This window comes from Mytilus californianus, unplaced genomic scaffold, assembly GCF_021869535.1.
Source record: "Mytilus californianus isolate M0D057914Y unplaced genomic scaffold, xbMytCali1.0.p SCAF_3, whole genome shotgun sequence".
Classification (NCBI taxonomy): Eukaryota; Metazoa; Mollusca; class Bivalvia; order Mytilida; family Mytilidae; genus Mytilus; species Mytilus californianus.
This window is the reverse complement of record NW_026262679.1, coordinates 36,085,016-36,109,951: the sequence shown is the minus strand read 5'-3', so window position 1 is coordinate 36,109,951 and position 24,936 is coordinate 36,085,016. Positions and strand designations below refer to the sequence as shown.

At 31.6% G+C, this 24,936-nt stretch overlaps 1 protein-coding gene across 9 annotated transcripts in view; it reads left to right on the top strand.

The window, feature by feature from the left end:
- Positions 1–24,936, top strand: part of LOC127734454 (amyloid-beta A4 precursor protein-binding family A member 2-like) — a 97,700-nt gene that overhangs the window by 59,393 nt on the left and 13,371 nt on the right. For all 9 annotated transcript variants that reach the window (XM_052244337.1, XM_052244336.1, XM_052244333.1 and 6 more), the window contains one exon: positions 21,084–21,266. In XM_052244337.1, coding sequence (XP_052100297.1) covers positions 21,084–21,266 — 183 coding nt within the window. The remainder of the gene's footprint in view (positions 1–21,083; positions 21,267–24,936) is intronic.

Sequence of the window (24,936 nt, the reverse complement as noted above, 5' to 3'; positions counted from 1 at the left end):
TGTGTGTCTTTTTTCATGTATTTTATCTATTCTTATGCCTATTATTGGAGTTTGTTTTTTTTATCTCGTATTAACTCAGGAATTCAAGTTTTTTTCATATTTTTTACTATGTGCTGTATAGCTGATTTGTTTTGCATTTTCTGGAATTGTCCGTTGAAATTTCATATTTGCTTCTGGCTATCCTCTGTAACATTTTTCTTATTTTCAGATTTTGTCTTGCCTGGACAAAATCTCAAAACAGTATATCAGACTAAGGCATGCTGTTACCAGCAGTGATGTTGTCAACAAGTCAAACTTTGAGACTATTTGGCCCTGCTCCCTCATTCATGGTTTTCAGAATTTGATACTTTTGTTTAGTTTAAGTGTGTTAAAAGTTAGTGATCAGGTCAGTTTAAAGCAAACCACTAATTAACATTTGCATATCTCATTTGTACGGAGTTTATGTTGCCCTGCATCTTAAGTCTTGGTTCATTGACTTTGAATTTTTTGCATTGTTTATGTTAAAGAATGGTCATTTTAACTTCTTTATTTGCATTATGCTATCAAAATTACATGCAGGCAAGACATATCTGTGTCAACAGTTTATCTAAACTATTTATGCAGAAATGGAAACTTTAAATATTTATGCATAAATTGAAACTTATTTAAATATTTATGCTTAAATTGAAACTTATTTAAATATTTATGCTTAAATTGAAACTTATTTAAATATGTATGCATGAATTGAAACTTATTTAAATATGTATGCATGAATTGAAACTTCATTTTTGTTCATAATATAGAATAACTGTGCAGTTTTATTGTAAAACTTGGATGTTGTGGGTCTTTGATAGTCTCTGTTGAATTTATTGACAACTATTTAGACTCAAGGTGATTTAATAGCTTGGCATAATATAAAGATACCTGTCAATTGTTAAAGACTGTTGACCCCTTCATGTCTGGGTTATTTGTGTTTTGGGTTGCTTTCTCATAAATTGAAACTTATTTAAATATTTATGCTTAAATTGAAACTTATTTAAATATGTATGCATGAATTGAAACTTCATTTTTGTTCATAAAAATTGACAAATTGTAAATGTCTCACCTGTTTATATTCATACATGTATGTAAAAGACAAAGGGTGAATGCATTGAAAACAGAATTTGATATAATACACAGTACAATGTATTGACAATGTCTGAGGATTGTATAGTCATGGTATTGTTTTGAACAATGAGAATTGTTTTTTCTTTTTTTCCAACCTGAATGCAAGGTTAATTTCAATGCAATGCTAGAAAATGAAATATCTGATGGAGTTTAAAAAATTAACACAAAAAGCCATTTATTTAGAATTGCAAACTACCTACACAGATAAAACCAGTTAGTAAATATTGTCATAGCCATAGGTATACAATTGTGATGAAATGTAATGTGTTGTTCTCATATGTTTTTATTGATAAAATTAATGAAATGAAATTGAACTCAGCTGTTTCTATAATCCTCTCTGTATTAGAGATTCTGTGTAGTAATGATCACAATAAGCAAGCTTAATCTCAAAATGATATTTTCTAATAAGATTTGGATTAATACAGCTCGGAAATTAGATGTGGATTGTAAAAATTAGGTATTAGGTTGCCACAAAAACTAATCATGAAAAGCCGGTAAATAGAATATCCTATGTTTTCTAAATTGAACAATTGCATTTTGTATCTTTGTTTCTTTTTTACTAAAATAAACAAATAAAACTGGATTCTGCTAAGAATAAGTTTAGTACATGCATTGCATTACAGAAAAATTAATTGTTGTTTTAAAGAGTTTTCAGATACATTTGAGCCGCATCGAAAAACAAATCTTTGTCTAGCTTAAAGTTGACAAAATCTCTGTTTTTATTATACGACCGCAAAAAATTTTTGATGTCGTATATTGGTATGACGTTGGCGTCGTCGTCATCATCATCTTCGTCCGAAGACACATTGGTTTTCGCACCCTAACTTTAGGTTAAGTGAATGGATCTCTATGAAATTTTACCATAAGGTTCAATACCACAAAAGGAAGGGTGGGATTGATTTTGGGGGTTATGGTACCAACAGTTAAGGAATTAGGGGCCAAAAAGGGGCCAGAAATAAGCATTTTTGTAACTTCCAGACATAACTTGTGTGTTAGTGTATGGATCTCTCTGACATTGTACCACAAGGTTCCATATCACACAGGGAATGCTGGGATTGATTTTTGGGGGTAATTGCCTCAAAATATTAGGAATTAGGGGCCAAAAAAGGGGAAAAAAACAAGCATTTTTCTAGTTTCATGACAATTACTTGTGTGTAAGGGTATGGATCTTTCTGAAATTGTACTACAAGGTTCAATATCACAAAGGGAAAGCTGGAATTGAGTTTGGGGGTAATTGCCCAAAACGTTTAGGAATAAGAAGCCAAAAAGGGGCCAAAAATAAACATTTTTCTAGTTTCCAGACAATAACTTGTGTTCAAGTGTATGGATCTCTCTGAAATTGTACTGCAGGTACCATACCACAAAGGGAAGGCTGGGATTGAGTTTGGGGGTGATGAATCATAAGGGGGTTCAAACAATTTGGGGGGGGGGATTTTTTTCCTTTAAAATTTTCCATTTTAAATTGGTTATTTCTGATTTATATATAAAAGCAAATAATAATGATATGGTTTGAATAGGTAAATTAAAAAATTTTAAGTTCTTAGACCACATACATTCTGTGTCAGAAACCTGTGCTGTGTCAAATATTTAATCACAATCCAAATTCAGTGCTGTATCAAGCTTGAATGTTGTGTCCATACTTGCCCTAACTGTTCAGGGTTCGACCTCTGCGGTCGTATCAAGCTGCGCCCAGCGGAGCATTTTATTAATCTTTTATTAAAGTTACCTTGCATGATTATTGATGGCTTAAGTGAGTGTGTGCCTAAAGTTGTAAAAGTATATTAGGAAAAATTAGGATCGCCATTAGTTAGGAGACTTAAAAAACAAATACATGTATATTGAAGTTAGAACAGAGGTTTTCTTCATACCGGTATATCTTTTTAAAACAAGATTTTCATTTAATCTGTTTTGATGAGTATCATTCATCAGCAGTTTAGACAAAAATTTAAAATACAATTCTTTTTGTTTTAAGTATTAATAAAAGCAGAATTTTGAAATAATATTTTGTTATTAGCAGTCATCTTGGCCCAACTGTGTCAAAATAAGCTCAAAAACATCGCTGATGTGTTATTGACTTGCAAGTCAATAATTTAACCTCATTGAATCCGTATTCCTGTGAACTTCAATTTTACCCTTTGCCTAGAGATGGGTTATGCATGTACTAGGTGTGTTCGGCTATCAAAAGGAAAAGAATGTCAACTTTGAAAGTGAAACAAGGGTGAACCATTTGGTTGCCTGATTCAGTTCGCAAAAAAGTCATTCTTAATCAGGTAAAAACGATGATTAACATATTTTTTAATCTATATGATGAAATCAAACAGACCCAGAAAAATCCAATTTGCACTGCTCTCTATTTATATCTATGTTTGTATTGGGTTATATGACCCCGGCAGTCTTCTGAGGTCATCTTGATCATTAATTAGTTGGCATTTAGACTAAAATACACATGACTTGCTGATACATATTATCGAGTCCATGCATAGTTAATTCTTTATTTTTGACTTTTTGTAATTTGCATATATGTTTTAGTATGTTATAAATCAAATATGAGAATTTGGGTCAAATCAGTGAACATGAATTTGACAGCTAATGCCGCTTTAAACAAATGGAGGAGCTGATTTAGATAGTCTTAATTACCTAAAGTCTGGGCTTTTGTCACACATATTCTTCTATGTATGAATGAAATGTCAAAATGGGTAATAAAAATACCATTTTGGCTGTACAACTATGAAAATAAGTACCCCAAAGAAATCCTACTTATGGCCAAATTAAGTGAAGGTTTTGAGAACTACTTCAGATAATGCACATAACAAATGGAAACGATAAAATCATGAAATATGCATGGATTAGACAAGCTTTTCTATGCTTTGACGTGATAAAATTCATCTATTTTGAATGAAGAAAATTTCTGATTTTATGCAATTTTCTATCTATTTTTCCCTTGTGGAAACATAGCGCACAGCCAAGAAGCAAAAAAAAAAAAAAATTTTGGGAAGCTTTCTTATAGCTACTTATATAATTTCACAATTAAAAATTTATACAAAACAAGGAAAACCAAGCAAATTACAAAATATAGGAATTTCATTGTGTTTTCTTTTGTTTGCCATGGTCAATTTTTAAATTTCTGATGACCTTTTATCTAAGTTTTGTTAGGGAAAATTAAAGATCATGTATGGTAACTTTTAAATTTGCACTACATTTTGGGCCAGCTATGATGGCCCGTACTGCTTTGAATGAATCTAGATTTTAGTGCATTTAAGTTGGTCAGACTACCACAGTGTTTTCATGGTAGTGTGCTCTGCATAAGTGCTGAAGGTTGTGAGTTTGATTCCTGGTCAGCTTTAAGTACACATAATACAATAGTTTTTTAAAGCAATTAGGAATACGAGTTAAGATTTGTGAGTTTTGGTTTGAAATAATTTGTTTGGGTAGCAGTGTTTTCCAACATATAGATATAAGAAGATGTGGTATGAGTGCCAATGAGACAACTCTACATCCAAGTCAAAATTTATAAAAGTAAACCATTATAGGTCAAAGTAGGGTCTTCAACATGGAGACTTACACCGAACAGCAAGCTATAAAGGGCCCCAAAAATTACTAGTGTAAAACCATTCAAAAGGGAAAACCAACGGTCTAATCTATATAAAAAACAAGAAATGAGAAACACTTATGACCACATCAACAAACGACAACTACTGAACATCATATTCCTGACTTAGGAGAGGTGCAAACAATTGCTGCGGGTTTAAACGTTTTAATGGTACCAAACCTTCACCCTTATCCGAAAAAATAGTGTAACATCACAACATAGAAAAACACACTATAAAATATCAATTGAAATGGTTTAACTCAATCTAAAGACATATTAACACCAGTGAACATACACTGTCATGCTTCAGTGATTCCCTATATAATCAACCAAATTTTTTCCACAAAAGGATCCCCTAATAGATGCCAAATTGTTTGTCTTATTTTGTATGTCAGAGGAGTGGGATATTGATGTCATCTGTTGTACTTTCCAATATTTTTGGCGATTCTTGTTATCTGCTTTATGTAGTATTAATTCCTACTGAATACATAAATACTAAATTTCTGAATTGCTAAATGAAAAAAAACAACAATATAAGAAACAATGACATTCACTGATGAAATTCCTGAATTGTTCAGGCTCCTATTGACATGGCGGCTTAAAAGATTTATACTTATATTATGTATATGAAAATACATCACCAATCACAGTGTGAATATATATCCATATTTTTGATACTGTTATAAATAAATTAGCAATACCAAAGTACTATTGCAAATAATTTACCAGCAAATAAAACAGGCAAAGAACTTGATACTTAAAACCCTGACTGCCCGTAATTAGGGTCTAGTTGTTTATTCCCTTTTGACTTATGGTAGTGTTATAACCTGGTTTTTAGCAAAGCATGATTATCCTTAATTTCACCCACAACATTGTAATAGAACTCTAAATTTCCAATTTCAGATTCATTCATTGTCAGACTATTACCAAACTTCCTGAAAACATTTAATAGAATAGAGTAAATCCTGTTTACTTGATAGGTCATTCCCAACAATATGCTTCATATAAATGTTGTATATCATTATGTTTGTTCAAGGAATTTTTGCCTTCACAGTTTTTATATAAGTCAGCTTGTGTTGGAAAAAAAAACTCAAAAGATATAAAATATATAATAAAATGCAGATAAAAAAAAACTGTATGAATGACAACTTTCTAAATGATCCAATAGTTTGTTTCCTATTTTAGAAATTTCCCAATTTAGAAAATGGTTTAGTTGCCTCACTTTAAAAGTAAAATGAATGTTATAAATATTAATAAGTGTCTTTTTTAAATAGAAATATGGAAGTGCCAATTTAGAAACAAACACTTCTGACAATTGCACAGTAAATTTGTGTTCAACCTCCTATACAATAACTGTCTGAATTCTGATTTATTTGATCATAGGTAATTTAGTCAAAATGATAAATTAATTTGATCTTTGTTAAAACATAAATAATTAAAATTGCAGATAGAGAAATGATATGAAGAGAGAAAAGATTTTTACAGTAAAGTGCAACAGAATTATATAATCTTTGATAAAAACTAATTAAAAACAACAAATTTACAGTCTTGATTATTGATAATATTACCTGACAAATTTGCAGGGCTATTTCTAAATTTTACCTCATGAATCATTGATTAATCGTCTGTTTTGATCAATTTTATTATTTTGAAGCCTTCACAGAATAGTACATTTCACAGAGCTGTCAATACTTATCAGATCCTGAAAAGCATATGGTTTTCCATAATTGAAGATTGATGTTTTGTGTGAGAAACACATTTACAGCTGAGATTACCTTTGATGTTCAGAGCTTCAGGTGTATTCATCTTTTGATTTTTACTCTGAAAATGGAGAAGGCTAAAGCTTACAGGCAAATGTCTGGAAAAGATAATCCTTGACTTATTAATATATTACAATGCAAAATATCAGTAAACTATTGATGTTCCTGATGTTGTTAAACTATATTAATTATACAACTAGGAATTGAATCCAAAGACTTTTTCTGATTATAAAGTATGAGATTGCTCTGATGTCTGACTGCCAAAGGGCCAAGTGAGCTTTTCTCATCACTTGGCGTCCGTCATCCGTCGTCGTCGTCCGTTAACTTTTACAAAAGTCTTCTCCTCTGAAACTACTGGACCAAATTTAACAAAACTTGGACACAATCATCATTGGGGTATCTAGTTTAAAAAATGTGTCCGATTACCCTGTCTGCCAACCAAGTTGGCCAGCATGGCTAAAAATAGAACATAGGGGTAAAATGCAAGTTTTGTCTATTATTTTGAAAACCGTAATAAATAGAGACAAGGGCCAAAATGTTCAGAATGTTGGCTCTACCAATTAATCATTGACGTCAAAACTGTCAGGCAACTTCTTATAGGAGTTATTGCCCTTAAATGTCAAATTTTACTTTTTTTTTTTCATTTTTGCCTTTATCTTTAAAATTATAATAGATAGAGAGAAATTTTGGTTGCAAAAATGATCAGCAAGACAGGATCTACAAATAGGTATGCATGGTTGTAATTGTCAGTCATCTCCTAATTAGAGTTATTGACAATTTTTACCAATTTTTTTTGCTTTTTTGCCTTATATCTTAAAAATTATAATAGATAGATAGAAACTTAAATAGGCAAAAATGATCAGCAAGACAAGATCTACATTTAAGACAATTTGGAGCAAATTTTCCAACGACTACTGATTGGAGTTAATGCCCTTTATTGACGATTTTTACCATTTTTTTGTGTTTTGCCTTATACGATAAAAATTATAATAGATAAATAGAAACTTAAAATAAACAAAATGATCAGAAAGGCAAGATCCACAAACAAGTCAAATTTGCTGATATAGTTAGTAGACTGTCACTCTTCATAGGAGTAATTGCCCTTAAATGAGGATTTTTTTTACCCTCTTCGAGCAAAAACTAAAGAAGATAGAGAGAAACTAAACAGACTAAATGATCAGCAATACAAGATCAACAAAAATGAAATTTTTGTCATGCATTCTATTCTTGTCTACAATGTTGGAGAGATAAAATTGAGAATGGAAATGGGGAATATGTCAAAGAGACAACAACCCCGACCAAAGAGCAGACAACAGCCGAAGGCCACCAATGGGTCTTCAACGCAGCGAGAAAATCCCGCACCCAGAGATGGTCCTCAGCTGGCCCCTAAATAAAATTATGTACTGGTTCAGTGAAAATGGACGTCACACTAAACTCCAAAACATACAAAGGAACTAAAATTAAAAAAACATACAAGACTAACAAAGGCCAGAGGCTCCTGATTTGGGACAGGCGCAAAAATGCAGCGGGGTTAAACATGTTTTGTGAGATCTCAACCCTCCCCCTATATCTCTAGCCAATGTAGAATAAAGAAACACATAGCAATACGCACAGTAAAACTCAGTTTAAAAGAAGTCCGAGTCCGATGTCAGAATAGGTAACAAAAGAAACTAAGCAAAATGACAATGATACATAAATTAACAAAGGACTACTAGCAGTTACTGACATGCCAGATCCAGACCTCAATTAAACTTGAAAGATTATGTCTTCATCATATGAAAATCAGATACAATCCCTCCGGAGAGTCCATTGTTGATTATGCACATAGACCTAGGTGAGCGACACAGGCTCTTTAGAGCCTCTAGTTTGCATTTGCGACCCATGGCCCCAGCAAATCATTAACGAGGCTGTCAGATGTCAGAGAAATCTTAGACATCTGTTTGAATTGCATATTTATCTGACTAATAACTCTAATAAATGAAGATTCAAATTAAAATTCTTTTTAAATTTTTTTATTATTTTTTTTTTTCTATTTTTGGTATATAAATGAAATTCTATTCTGTTGAGTATGATTGTTTTCTTTTAAAAGAAAAAAAGTTTGGAGAAAATTTTAAATATTTTAAATAGCAAGAAAACAAGGAATATTTGTACACTTTTTTTGTGTATTCGTACAATCAAAATTTAATGATTGTATTATGGTTAAGTGTGTTGTAAGGATCATAATCGACCTTCAACAATGAACAAAACCCATACCATATAATATGGATGCAAAATTTGAAACAATCCAAAGACCTTATTTATACTACAGCAATAATAGAAACACAATTATGGCAGACTGTAACCAGAGACATCCTTACAGCTTTCCTGGCATGGGACAGACACATAAAACATGTACCCAGTTTATACATCTTTGTGAGCACTCAACCTTCCTCATAATCTGAAACAGTGATGAAACAACACAATGTAATATAAGAACAAAAGTCAAACCAGTTGAAAAGGTCTTGACTTATCAGATTAGTACAAAGCAAAAGAAACAAATAACAAAAAATGACACAAAGTATGTACAGTTACTGAAAGCTGGTTGAAAGTTCTTTTTCAACTATATAAAAACCATGTGTTTCCCAGACACTAATCAGTACACCTCCAATGAATTTAGTGTAAAATAACATATAAAGTCTTGAGAAGAGCATGATCTTGTGCAATGACAAAACATAAGAATTGACAGAATGTAAGTGGTTATCACTGAATTGTTATACATGTAAACTATTAAAAAAATGTTAATACCAATACAAACAGTATATATATTATGAATATAAATACTATCTTACTGAACTACAACTATGAAAAACTAAATGCTCCAAGTAGCCTGGATTTCTCATCTGGTAAAAATATGCAATATTGATATTTACTTAAAAATAAGGACACATTTTTATGCCCCCGCCGTAGCAGAGGGGGCATTAAGTTTTACCCTTTAGTACGTCCATACGTCCCAAAGTTGGTTTTCGTTCTCTAACTTTAGTTTGCTTCAACCAAATGTTACTGAAACTTATACACAATGCTTATTACCACAAAATACAGATCAAGTTTGAATTTTGGTGGCGTCACTTAAACTATTGTAGAGTTATGCTCCTTTACAAATGGAAAAATTGCTGAATTTTTCGTTTCCGTTCTCTAACTTAAGTTTGCCTCAACCAAATGTTATGAAACTTATACACAATGCTTATTACCACAAAACATAGATCAAGTTTGAATTTTGGTGGCGTCACTTAAACCATTGTAGAGTTATGCTCCTTTACAAATGGAAAAATTGCTGAATTTTTATACGCCCGTCAATTTTTGACGGGACATATAATGGTATACAAATGTCCGGTGTCCGTCCGTCTGTCTGTCTGTCCGTCTGTCCGTCTGTCTGTCTGGCGTAAACATGTCGCACCGTAACTTGAGAATGACTTATCCAAATTTCATGAAACTTTACATAGTTGTTTCTTATGATGGTGAAACAATCTGTATACTTTTTGGTGAAAATAAGATTAAAACTTTTTGAGTTACGGGACTTAGTAACTAAAACAGGTGTGTGTTTTTTTTCACATGTCGCGCCGTATCTCAAAAACAATTTATGATTATTGCTTAAAACTTTACACACTTCTTAGTTATATTAATATTAAGATCTGTATACTTTTTAGTGATGATTCAAAATTTTATTTTAGAGATATTGAGTATTTTGTTAAAAAAGGGGGAGGGTTTTTTTGTAAAAAAAAAAAGGGAGTTTTCACATGCCACGCCGTATTTCAGAAACTATTTATGCTTATTGCATAAAAATTCACACACAAGACGACGGGCGTATCATGCGCTCATGGCGCAGCTGTTTATTTCGTTTCCGTTCTCTAACTTTAGTTTGCCTCAACCAAATGTTATGAAACTTATACACAATACTTATTACCACAAAATACAGATCAAGTTTGAATTTTGGTGGTGTCATTTCAACCGTTCTAGAGTTATGCCCCTTTACAAATGGAAAAATTGCTGAATTTTTTGTTTCCGTTCTCTAACTTTAGTTTGCCTCAACCAAATGTTATGATACTTATACACAATGCTTATTACTACAAAATACAGATCAAGTTTGAATTTTGGTGGTGTCACTTTTACTGTTCTAAGAGTTATGTCCCTTTACAAAAGGAAAAATTGCTGAATTTTTTGTTTCCGTTCTCAAACTTAAGTTTGTCTCAACCAAATGTTATGAAACTTATACACAATACTTATTACAACAAAACTCTGATCAATAACAAATTCAGGTAGCATCACTTTTACCGTTCTTCAGTTATGTCCCTTTATAACTTTATATGATATGTAAGAGGGGGCATCATCTGTGTCCCATGGACACATTCCCCATTTATTTACATGATTGTCCAGTAATTTCAATAGATCTTGTATTGCTGAGCATTTTTGTTTTTTATCTGTCATAAATTGCAAGATAGAAGGCAAAACCCTTAGATGTGTATAAATCCTCCTTTAAGAGCAATAACATTCTGTAGATCTTTAATTACTAATCATGTTTTGCTGTTTACAGTTTCTGTGTATCCATTATAGTTTTAAAGTTAACAGGCAAAAGTGCTAAAAATTGTTATTAAAGGGCAATAAATCCTATAAGGGGTAATTTAGCATTTCAGTCATATGACATTTTTGTAGATCTTTAATTGCTGATCATTTTTGCTATAAAAAGTTTCTGTCTTTTTTTCTATAATTATTTTCAAGATATAAAGCAAAAATGCTTAAATTTGTTATATATGTACTATAAAACCTGTAAAGGGTTAATTTAACATTGCAGTAAAATTGGTATTTCGTATATCTTTTATTGCTAATCATTTCTGCTGTTTACAGTTTATTTATGTCTATATCTATTATAGTTTTAAAGATAATAGGCAAACATACTAAAATTGGTTGAAAAACATCACTTAAGGGGAATAGCTGCTACAAGGAGTGGTCTAATAATTTTAGTTCATATGGAAAATATGTGTATTTTGACATTCTTAACATTTTCAGCCTGTTCAGATTTTGTCTTTTTATTTTTTTGTTTTTTTCTAGATATTAGATAAGTACTTACATTTACCCACTATGTTCTAATTTCACAAACTATAATAAGGATTAATAATGTTAACTTTGGTATGAAATAATTGATGAGTAGAGGATAAGTAAAAGACAGATGACAACACACCCAGAGTGATGACAGTTGAGCTGAAAAGGATTTTTTGGTTAAAACACTAATGAGACAACAACCCAGCTACACAATATACAAAAAAAAAGCATTTAGGTATGGTCTTCAGTAATAGACAATTAAAAGTCCATACATTTAAGAAATAATTCATAGGGCTTGAATATATCGTGATTTGACCACGGGTTGGCCCTTTATGACAAATATTTTACCCTGAGCGATAGCGAGGGGTAAAATATCAGCTAAAAGGACAACCCGTGGTAAAATCACGATACATTCAAGCCCCCATGAATTATTTCGATTCTAATAGGACAAATACGGCAATTCTTTTGGATCGAAGTGCTCAGGTGAAGGCATTATTTGCCGTTCCCATAAATAAACGCACTATTAAATTGACGTAAAAGAACGGAGCAAACTGAATAAATGGCATGCTTAAACTATTTACAATGACATATTTAGATAGGTTTGGATGAATCTAAATGATAATTGTATTTATATGTCTTATATGTAAACAAAAAATGGCTTATATAACACATTTTAGCATCGTTTGTTTACGTTTCCTTGTTGTGATGATTTTCGGTTTCACAAGCGTGTATTTTCCCGTAAAATGCTTATATTCTTAAGTCATCTTTCTATGACGTCGGGTAGCTCATTTATAAAAAAGCATATGACGCGGGAGTATGATCAGAACAGCCCAAACAATATAATCATATTTTACCACAGGTGTGTACTCAAAGCGTTTAAAGAACGTCATGTTAAAATTAACAATATCCAAAGCAAAGGAACAGTGAGGTGACTTCTTGGTATGTTTTCTGGTTTTTTTTTTTGTCTTATTTTCTTAATATTTATCTTCCGCATTATATCTTGATCAGTTGAATAACAAATGGTACATGGGGAAATACTCTGAATAATCAATCCACAAAAGCCTCATTACTTATTAATATTTATATTACAATCGCACAGCAACATTATTTAAACAATACTATATGATACCATATCAAAGAATGCTAATAATTATCAAATCATAGGCGGATTTGTGGGAAGAGGGCAGGAAATGAAAATGTTGGCGAGCTAGACACCCCTTTTTTCAAAACTCTGGATCAGCACCTGCAAATACAACTTTTTCTTATTTGACAAAAAAGGAAAGTTTCCATAATTCATACAGGAAATGGTTTTTTCTTGAAGTATACAAAGTAATGTCATGTCTGGCAATGAGTGTCTTTGTTTCAAAGATTTTGTTTAATACACAATTAAGATCAAAGAAACTTTTTGGCCAAACACAAATATTACAGAGATTTGCTAAAAAAAAGTTTCCGAATATAATCAATGTTGACGACATTACATCCGACACTTATTCAATATAAGATGTAATTGACTTTTGTTTATTATTGTCTTTAGGGTTTTTGTTCTTTAACAAATTAAGTTATGACTTATACTGCACAAAGTTTAACAGAATAATCAGACAAGAAAACAGTTCTTGCTATGATCAACACAATCAGCAGCTTAATCCATCATGTATTGTGTGTCGACATGTTAGACGTGGTGAGAAAGGCTCAGGTTTTGTACTGAAATTCATTATGAATACGACTGTTGGGCATTGGTTAATACTTTGCACTGGAAAAGAATATTAAAGATCTTAATATGAGAAAGTTTTCTTGAGAAAATCACATTTTGCACTGAAAATGTATTCATTAAAGCCATTGGACATAGGCTAATATTTTGCACCAAAATCTAAATGATAAAGTACTGAAATATTCTAACAATTCCACTTTTTGTGCAATGACCAAAATGAACTTGATGAAATGTTGTTTTTTTTAAATTGAAGAATTTATCAGCTAATTGAAATGTTAAGTGAAACTGGTATGAAATATTCATATGTACACTATATGTTATTTAAGTTATCAGTTCAATATGGAGATGATCAAATCTTTAAATAGCAACAAGCTCATCAGCTAAGTCAACATGGAAGAAATAAAAAAATGGAGGAGTTAACTCCTTATAAGAGTTATTGCCCTTAAAGAAATTTTTGGGCAAATCTATAGTAGATAGAGATAAACTGTATACAGAAAAAATAATCAGCAATACAACTAAGATCAACAAAAAAGATTTCAGTTAAGTAATTAATTTACTAGTTTACAATATTCCAAAGTGTAAATTGATTTGTATCAACGTGAGCGGCACAGGATCTTTATAGAACCTCTATTTGCAATTGTTTTTCTTCATTTTTGTTTAGTTCCTCAATGGAGCCCTCACATATTTTGTAATATTGTAAAAGTGAAATTCACAAAATCAGCTGATTATCCGAAGGGAAGCATCACTCATGCTCGTGTAAAAACACATCTCTTCAAGTAAATAATTATTCATTGTTATGTATCAATTAATTTGAATAGTAACTAACAGTAATAAAACATTAACTAACATTGCGTGGAAATGCTTTTATCTCTATGGCTTCAGTACATTCAGCATCAAAGTTCAAGAATGATTTGGTGTGGGCATAGCTTTAATTAAGCCATTAACATATATTGTACAATTATAGCAGAGCAATATCTGTTGGGTTGTAAATGTATAATAAGACACCCAACTGCATTATAAATGGTAATATTTAATAATTCATGAGTACACTTTTTCAGCCTTCTAGAAAATTATTTTCTGCATTAGACAAGAATAGAAATGAAAATATAAGCTTTTGTTCAATAAGAATTAGCAGTTGATAACTTAAAACAATTGGCAATATAGTTGGATGACTGCTGTAGCAAATTTAATTCTGATCAGATGATGAAAAATGATATACACTGTTGCAATGTGTATTTAGAAAAAGTAGTATGTTTGCCAAAAATGAAAAAAGGTATACCCCCTTGATACCATAAACAAACCAAAATGGCTATGAGTTAATGCTTACTGATTCCATTCCTGTATCAAATTTATGATAATTTGTATGAAATCCTTCAGGCATCCATACCAAAATATACAGGATGAATGCAAAAATTACCAGCATTTAAGAATACAACTAACATTAGGACTTTGTCTCTCTTTGGCAAACTTCAAAACACCATTAAGGTCAATTTACAGTTTCCAGACAATAACTTGTGGAACGGTGTATGGATCTCTCTGAAATTATGCCACAAGTTTCCATACCTCAAAGGGATGGTTAGGATTTGCTTTGGGGGGTCATGGCTCAAACCGTTTAGGAATTAGGGGCAAAAAAGGGGGAAAAACAAGGGTTTCCTGGTTAATGGACAATTACTAAAGACAATTGAAAAGCAGTGTAAGGGAGATAATCCAAGCACAATGTGTTGATTACCTCCCTTACACTGCTTTTAAATTATGTATAAAGAAATGTTGTATTGTCTTGAGATGATTACCTGTCAATTTATTTTTAGAAGTTACTATTAAGGAATATTAGTTTTAGCCATGATTATGTATGTCATTTTCTATTTTAAGACTTTTATGATGTATTTAAATGGGTAATTATGGTTGCAAACTCCATTGGAAATTTGAATTGAGATTATTTGCCCCAACTGTTCAGGGTTGAACCTCTGCGGTCGTATCCAGCTGCGCTTGGCAAAGCAATTTATTATAACTTTCTTGTAAAAGTATAACTGATTTTGTAGGAATGATTAAACAGGTTATACATGTGTACTGCAAATTAGCTAATAAATCTATAAATTTATGAAATTGAATTTTAAATATATATATTGTTAGATAAATACATCTCTTATTTAGGAAGCTTCAGGCGAAAATCTTTCCCATGTTCTAACTTAAATGTGAATGGCATTTGAAATTCTGCTGAATTTCTAAAATTAAAATACCACTAATAATAAAATGGCTTAAATGGAATGTCTCTATTAAGTTGTCAGCTCTTAACAGCATGTTGTCACTATTTTCCTAGCCATGTTGATTCATTTATAAACAATTATTTAGCAATTTTGTTGAAAAGAAAAATCAATTAAGAAAAGTAACTTCTTCATTACTTGGAGTAATGTAAGAATCTTGTGTGACTTTACTTTGTATGTAGCATAAGAATGACACTTTTGATATGTTGTCAAGAACTGTCGAGGCTTACAGTTTACTGCAAGGATGAATATTTCCAGGACATGAATTCACATAAACTCCTGCCAAGGATTGTGTCAATTTCCATATGGACTCTTAAATTAATATTCTATAATCAATAATTTGTCTTTTGAAATCTACTGGAATGGAATTTTTCTGTCTATTCAGACCACTACAAACTCGGATTGCTGTTTCAAGATGAAACACTGGTTTTTGTTATGGTGTTCATCAAGTATTGACAGAAACAGATATTCTTTGTTTAAAAAATCACAATAATTTTGCAGTCTGCTAATTCTATTTGCAAAACATATGTGGCCTTTTGTGTAAAAGAAATTCATTATGCAAATTGCTTCAGGGTTCAAAAAGTTGATATATTTTTTTGTCTCAGTTAAATTTTTTTTTTGTCTCAGTTGTATTTGTATTTGGTCTTGATTTTGCTATAGGTATTATTGAGATTTTTGTATTTTACAAATTTATGTAACATGAGTAATTCAAGGATAACTTTGTTTTCACTGTGAATTGTTCTATGTCTTGAATCTTGATAGATTTCTTTAATAATTGAATGACTTATCAATAAATGAAAAAAATGATTTGATTTTATTAATCTTTACAAGTAAAATATTATTAATTGATAGGATTAATACTGTAAGGGATAATGGAAAAGCTTTTTTTCATTTGACTTTCAATGACTGGTAAATGTTTATCGTATTTCTTGTAAGGAAAGGATGATAATGTGAACAGTAGATAACATAAAATAGCAACAAACTTTCCTAAAGAAATTATCTTGCAGAAAAATTATTATTCTCATACCTGGTAAGAAACAACATTGTTATCTTAGCTATTTATAATAGGTAGTGTCAGCATTGACATAACAAACAGCACCAAGTTTCTGAATCAAAAGTAGAATAACAAGCTGATGATTGGGAGGAAAGTTCAACAATGACACATTGTCACTCAGCTTACAATGTCTGAGACAAGACAACAAGACAGTCAAAAAGTCAAAAATTATAGCATACTGGTACTCTGTTTAAGATAGGATGACAGGAAGGGTCAGATATGGCATACCAGCTGTAGGTGACTTGAGGAGGATATGCTGGAAAGATCAATAATGACAAAATGTTTCTCAGCTGATTTGTGGCCTAGGAAAGGTCAATAATGACACATTGTCTCACTCTGTATTCTGTCCTAGGGAGGATAACAGGAAAGATGAATAATGACATACTGTCTCTCAGCTGTTTTCTGTCCTAGGGAGGTCAGGATAACAAGAAAGTCAATAATGACATAATGTCTCTCAGCTGTTTTCTGTCCTGTCCTAGGGAGGATAACAGGAAAGATCAATAATGACATCTGTCTCTCAGCTGTTTTCTGTCCTAGGGCGGATAACAGGAAAGATCAATAATGACATACTGTCTCTCAGCTGTTTTCTGTCCTAGGGAGAATAACAGGAAAGATTAATATTGACATACTGTCTCTCAGCTTTTTTTTTTGTCCTAGGGAGGATAACAGGAAAGTCAATAATGACATAATGTCTCTCAGCTGTTTTCTGTCCTAGGGAGGATAACAGGAAAGATCAATAATGACATACTGTCTCTCAGCTGTTTTCTGTCCTAGGTAGGATAACCGGACAGATAAATAATGACATACTGTCACTTTGCTGTTTTTTGTCCCAGGGAGGATAACAGGAAAGTCTGATAAGGACACTCTATCTCTCAGCCTTTTTCTGACCTAGGAAGAAATAAGGAAAGGTCAATAATGACAACACTGTTTTCCAGCTGTTTTTTAATCTAGGGAGGATAACAGGAAGAAATAATGACACACTGTCTCATATCTGTACTATTGTCCAAGGGAGGATTAAAGGAAGAGTTAAATTAGTAATGATAAACTGTCTTTCAGCAGTTCACTGTATTAGATAGGATAACATGATGCTCTGACTATCAGCTAACTTTGTCTGAGAGAGGGCAACACAATATTTCAACTAACACAAACTGAAAATATCTAAGCATATCATAATGGCTGGCTATTTATATTTTTGGCTAAGTTTTATGCCTATGGGTGAAAACAATGAAAGTATATAAATTGACTTCCTTTTAAATTGAAATTATTACAGCAAACTTTAAGTTCAAGGTTGTTTAGATTTCTGACTTAGAACTTTATGGTGTTTATTGAATTTTGAAAACAAGAACAATTAATTTAATTCCTGGAGATATTTCCATTGCCGGTTGTCTGTGGGGATTAAATTATGGAAGCTTATTAAAATCTCAAGATTCCTTTTGACACTTTTAGGTTTCTATTAATTGGTTATTTTATCCTTCAAAACAATGACATAAAATCTTGAAATTGCAGTAAATATTAATGGGCACTTCATTGATTCTTCTGGTTGATTCAAATAATTTGGTACAATTAGGGAGCATGTGGCGAATAAAATTGTTCAGTAGTTACTGGAAAATCTATTATGACATTTTATAACTGTCACATTTATGACTTATGCTTGAAGACAAAACAAAATATCTGGAGAAGAAAGTAACAGTATGTTTTATTATTTCCAAAAGGAGAGAAATAGATAATTCATGCAATCAGACACTTAATTGTGTCTCAGCTGTTCAAAACAAAGATGTAACAACTTATGAGAATTAGATATCACTTGATATCAACCCTTGTAATTTGATTTGAATAATAATTATGTACTTGTCACAGGCTTTTTTTTATTAATATACTGAAATTAAATAACTCAAGTTAATATCAAGCGATATCCAATTCTCACTCATTTTGAAACCTATAATTCATTTGTATCCAACCAACAATTAATATATTGATATAATTATGGACTCTTTGATCAAAATAAAAATCATTCTACTCATTTCCTTTGGAAACCAAGCTATATATTTTAGATCAGTGTATAAATCTAATTTTGATGCAATTTATATGTAATAGATATTTTCTTTGGCTTGTGTTTTCTCTCAAATTGATAGTTGACATTTTGTTTCATATGCTTTCACTTTTGAATGAGCAGTAATATCGAATTTCATAGACTCAACAAGTTCAATTATTAGAATCCTACCACCTACCTCAAACATAGTTTGAATGAGATATTTTCGAAATTTTAGTCTTGCATACAAACAGAAAATGTGAAGTATTAATGCTTTTATGCATATGGTGTCATGTATAGGCATGACATTACTTTGCAAAAACCACAACAATATTTCAGATAAAGTTATTTCATTTGGATTTGATAATGTTATTTACTCATGGAAATTAAGTCATTTGCTATTCCCTAAAAAGGGAAAGCATTACTTACATTCAAAGTGATGCTGCTTTCAATTAGGAGTTGTTATTCACCTACACCTATTTACTGATGAAACAGCATTTGAAACCATCACTTCCCTAACTGATTGCTACAACTGAATTTCTGTAGTGTTAGAAGTGACACTCAACATGATGTTTGTTTACTCATTTGTAGAATTTTCGTTTAGCTTTTCAGAGACATGATTCTTTAGTTGCTCTATTTTTTTCAGAAATAAATGTATCACCTTTCTGAACTAGCATTTAGATAAATGTGTCCTCAAGGACATCAAATCTTAGTTTCATTTCCATTTATAAGACCTTTCAATTACAACCGTAAGTATTGCAACATGGCCACCTGGCACTGGGACTAATAGATAATTATGTAATAGTCCCAGATGGCCATTGAATCTTTGACTAATCTTTGGAAAAATAAATAAAGTTAGAAAATAGAACTAAATTTTTAACAATCAACCAACTGATTTATTTTCCTGAACATAACATGTTTTACAGAGGAAAAATATAAGCTTTGCTCATCCTTTTATGGGAATAGTTTTTGATCTGGTTATCGGAATATCATGTGTTGCAAAAACTGTAATAAATTTACGTAATATTAACTATATGTGATGTAATGTAAGAAGAGAAAATTGATGGGTTTCCAGATTATTTAACAGCTGATCATTTCAGTCTGTAAAGTCAATTCAGTTACTTATATATTATCTACAAATGGCTCAATGTTAATAAGGTTATAAAGCTATGATACTGTCTGCATGTCAAATTTGGCCATTCTAATTCTTTTGCAGTGCCTAATTATAAATATATTTAACATTTAAAATTTCCAAACCAAAACTTATTTTCCAGATTTCTAAAACGATCTGCTAAAGAATTCAATTATGTTGAGAATTTTAAAGTACTTGAGTATCATTATGGTTTGGGAGACTGTTTCGTCTTCTACAGTGTGGCAATAACATTTCTTACAATTCTCATGATCATTAAAAACCATCTTTCTTGTTTGAATCATATTCAGTTTTCTCTGGAGGACAATTTTGTTCTAGAATTAAAAAAAACCCCACTTTATTACAATAATTGCTGATGGGAAAACTTAAGATTATAAAATGGCTTACATTGGACTGATTTAGAATTTAATGTCAGGTTTGCAATTTAAGGATGATTAAAATTTGAATAGTCTGCATGTTTTATTTTGTCCAGTTAATGAAAAAGGCTTTGTGAAATTTTGGTCAATGAGTCATCTTATTGCGTTTTCACCCTGTTAAAAAAAACTGCAGTATACTGTATAACGTCAGTCCCAATCTGAGAAGATCATCTCAACAAAAGAATGATATCACCATAAATATGGTGGCCTTTGGTAAGGGGTGGAAATATAAAGATAGATTGACTGATTGTTGTTTGCTTTACATCCAATAGGCAACAAAAAGAAAATTATGTTAAATTCACTGTTTTCTCTCTTGACAGGGACACATTTACAGGTCATTAACATTTTTTTTTTGCATTATTGTGAACCAAATGAAAGTTTTCCACAGAGTCATCTGCTCTTGGTCAAGGTATTTAAACTTTTGTCTCGATTTCTCTTAGAAGAAATTTAAATGTCCCAGGGAATAAACTACACAGAGAACAATAGCTATTGTAATTATTCAATGAGACAATAGAACAGACAAAAGTTTAAATACCTTGACCAAGAGCAGATGACTGTGTGGAAAACTTTCATTTGGTTTGCAATAATTATGCTATATTCTAAAAAAGGAAAGAAGATACTTCTGTTTGAGCTGGAAATTCTGTCATGTCTGGCAAATGAACCTTTAACAGTATCATGTTATATTCTGTTGTGTTTTGAAGTAATTTCTCAAGTATTGGCTACTTTATTTCCCTTGGTTAAGATAGTCAGTTAAGACGTCCATTTCTCCTGTGGTTTATTTAAGTAACTTGAGCCCTGTGTTCCGCTTGATGTCAATAAAGGGACTAGCTTTATCATCCTTTATTTTAATATGAAATTGATCACTTATTTGATACTTTGTTCTTTCATATATTTTAGGCTCAACTGATAGCCCAGTCCATAGGTCAAGCCTTCCAGGTGGCTTATATGGAATTTCTGAAGGCCAATGGAATAGAAGATCCTGGTCTTATGAAAGAAATTGATTATCAAGATGTCCTCAATCAACAAGAAATATATGGGGAGGAATTAAATCTGTTTGCCAATAAAGAGAAACACAAAGAGGTAAGCTGAAGTTTCCACACATTTTTACATACATGTACCATGGAATTTCAAATTGTTACATACATGTACCATGGAATTTCAAATTGTTACATACATGTACCATGGAATTTCAAATTGTTACATACATGTACTATGGAATTTCAAATTGTTACATACATTTACCATGAACTTTCAAAAAGCTGCTGCATGACTATGGACTTCCAAATTTTGATCAGTTGTTTTGGCACTAAGGATTAGTATGAGTCTGCTACCTTAACATTGTCATTTATGTATCCAGAAGAATGAGTATAACGATCCTCTAATATGTAAAATAAAACATAGTTCTAAATACCTACATGTAGGGACAAAACTTACATTTGAGATGCCTACCACCTTGAAGATAGATTTGCCTTTCATTCATTCTAGGCGGAACAATATCATTGAACATAGTTTGGAATATAGATTTTTTTTGGCAAGATATTAATACATTTTCAAAAATTTGCATATTTAATTATCCTATTCAAAGCAAATTTTCCATCATTGCTGTTTATGACAATTATTGTACTTGATCTGTTTGCTGATTCTTGTTGACCAAACAACATGCCATTCTTAACTAAATGATAAGGTAAGATACCAATCAATGATGTTTTGTCTTTAACTACAGAGGTTTTTATACAACGGCAAAATTTATGCGTTCGTATTATGTTATCATGTTGTCTTCCGTGGTTTGCAGACAACAACTTGAGTATAAGTGTATGGATCTCTATGAAATTATACCACAACAGGAAGGTTCGGATTGATTTTGGGGGTTATTGTCCTAACTGTTTAGGAATTAGGGGCCAAAAACAAGCATTTTTCTTGTTTCAGGACAATAACTTGTGTAAAAGTGTATGGATCTCTATGAAATTGTACCACAAGGTTCCATACCTCAAAAGGAATTTGGGATTGATTTTGGGGGTTGTAGCCCAAATCGTTATGAATTAGGGGCCAAAAAAACTAGGATTTTCTGGTTTCCAGACAATAACTTGAGTATAACAGTCAGGATTCTATTTCAAAATTATTTCCCCATTATGCCACCCAATTTTTTAAGCGTAAAAATGGAAGCCATTGTAGGGGTGACACGCTGTCAAGTTAGGTCTTGAAAACCGATAAATTTATCCTCATAGCTTCATTACCATTCTTACATGACAGACTTTCTCTTTTCCCTGAGATTATTGCCCATTTTTAGGATTTTCCCCATAATACTGTTGCCTGGGTCAGAGATGCAAATTAATGCTTTAAAAGGGTAATTCTTTTATCTTTCTGTGGAATTTTTTTCAGCAGAATTTATGCATATGCACAAAAAAGATCCATAAATATTTGTACTTACCACAAACGACTGCAGTCGTATTAAGCTGCATCCAGCAGAGCATTTTTTGAAACTATGAAATTGATTAAATGTTAAAATTAGCCTACGTTATTATTTGTTTGGAACTTTTTTTTTTTGGTGCTCCTTTACTAATTGAATTGAGCCGATTTTATTAGCTTTGTTTGGAATTGCCCTGTGGTAGTTCCCTGTAATATTTTATGTGATAGCTCCTCAATACATTAAAGATTGCCACCATTCAAGAGTATATTTTAAATCAAACCATATCAGAAATATTTATAACATTTAAAAATCTAGCCTCAGATCCACTTTTTCCTTTTAGGAAATGTGAGCTTTTGCCATCACTTGGCGTCCGTCGTCATCCGTCCGGTATAAACTATTTCAAAGATCTTCTCCTCTGAAACTACTAAACCAAATTTTAACCAAACTTAAGCTGAATGATCCTTAGGGTATCTAGTATAAAGTTTGTGTTTTATTTTCTGTTTCGTCAAAAAACATGGCCACCATTGATAAAAATAGAACATAGGGGTAAAATACAGTTTTTGGCTTATATCTCAAAAACTAAAGCATTTAGAGTAAATCTGACAAGGGGTAAAAGTGTTCCATAGGTCAAGAACTACCTGCCCTGAAATTTTTGTCTGTTATCTTGAAAATTATAAAAGATACATACGGGTAGACACTTTAAATAGTAGAAAGGATCAAGACAGTCAAATCTTTAATAGACTCATTATAGGAGTGATTGCCCTTATATGACAATTTTTTTTATCCTTTTTTGTATTTTGGGCAAAAACTAAAGAAGGTAGACAGAAACTTGAAACAGAAAAATGACCAGCAATACAAGATCAACAAAGAAATTTTTTTTTATGAATTCTATTCTGGTCCAAAATGTTGGAGAGTGTCCATGGTTAAAGATGCACATAGACCTAGCTGAGCGACACAGGCTCTTTAGAGCCTCTAGTTATCTTTTGATTATATTAAACTAAAAAAATTAAGATAGAAATGGAAGTTATTGTGAAAAAAAACCTGGCTGCAGCAACTGTCAACAGTCACTCAATTATAAAAGGCTACAGATAGACGCAGACACCAATTTTTCATCTAAGACATGATGTGGAATTATTTTTTGTGTGTCCAATCTTTTACTTATTTTCCTTGAAAATCTGTGGTTATTTGTATCACACTGTAAAAAACAACTTGTAAATTACCTACAATAAAAAGGTATACAGCTCATGAATTAAAGAAACAAGGTGCTTATGATTATCTCTTGATCTTATATGTTGGTTTAAATATTACTATAATGGAAAACCCCCAAAAAATCTGAAAGTATCCCAGTTATTCACAATGTGTAACTGAAATCAGAATGATTTGTGAGAGATGTGTCTGATGTTAGATGAACAAAAGGAGCCCCTAGGAGCCTCTGGTTAATTGATGTTTATCATTTACATGTTTTAACAAAAGAGGAAATTAGGAAAATCCAAACTGAATTTTAAGCGGGAGATTTTAATGACATACCAACGTGTTATATTAGTTTTTTTTAAAACGTCATAACTACAAAAAAAGAAGCCATGCATTGCCAATTTCAATCTTCATTTCAATCAATTTGAAACCATATAAGTTAACTGGTTTTCTATGCATTAATTGTAAGTTAATCCAATCTTCTGCAAATCAAGGTCTATAAAGGTGATAAAATCATTCATCTAAACATAGAATTTCTCTCTTTTAAGTTGACATTCAATTAAGACAACTCATTCAATTGTAATTAAAGGCAAACTTATAGAATAAGGTTTATGTAACAACCTTCTTTATGGTATGTAAAAAGTGCTAAAGTATAGGGAATAATTAATCTCTTGGAATACTTTAATGTTTAGGAAAATGAACTACTTTACATTAAAGAGAATGAATATGTACACGTTCAGCTTTGTTTGAGATACTTTTTAAATTTACTTTTATTCAACTTTTTATACAAAAATATGAATATCTACATAGTGTAAGCTTTGAGCCAACGAGTATACATTAATTTTTAAGTGTCGAGCTGAAGCCTGCCTCCAGGAAGCATAATTTTCTTGCTGCGTTGAAGACCCATTGGTGGCCTTGGACTGTTTTCTGCTCTTTGGTTGGGTCTCTTTGACACATTCCCCATTTTCATTCTCAATTCTATACTGTGAAATCTTGATAACATCGACTAGTTAGAATGCATTGAATATAAGACTGTCACTCATGAAATAAGACAAGACAAACCTCCTGAGAGTAGATCTCACTTAAACGTCTTAATAAAGATAAAAGACATAAGTAAATCTCCAGAGACTGTTTTCACTTAGACATATTACA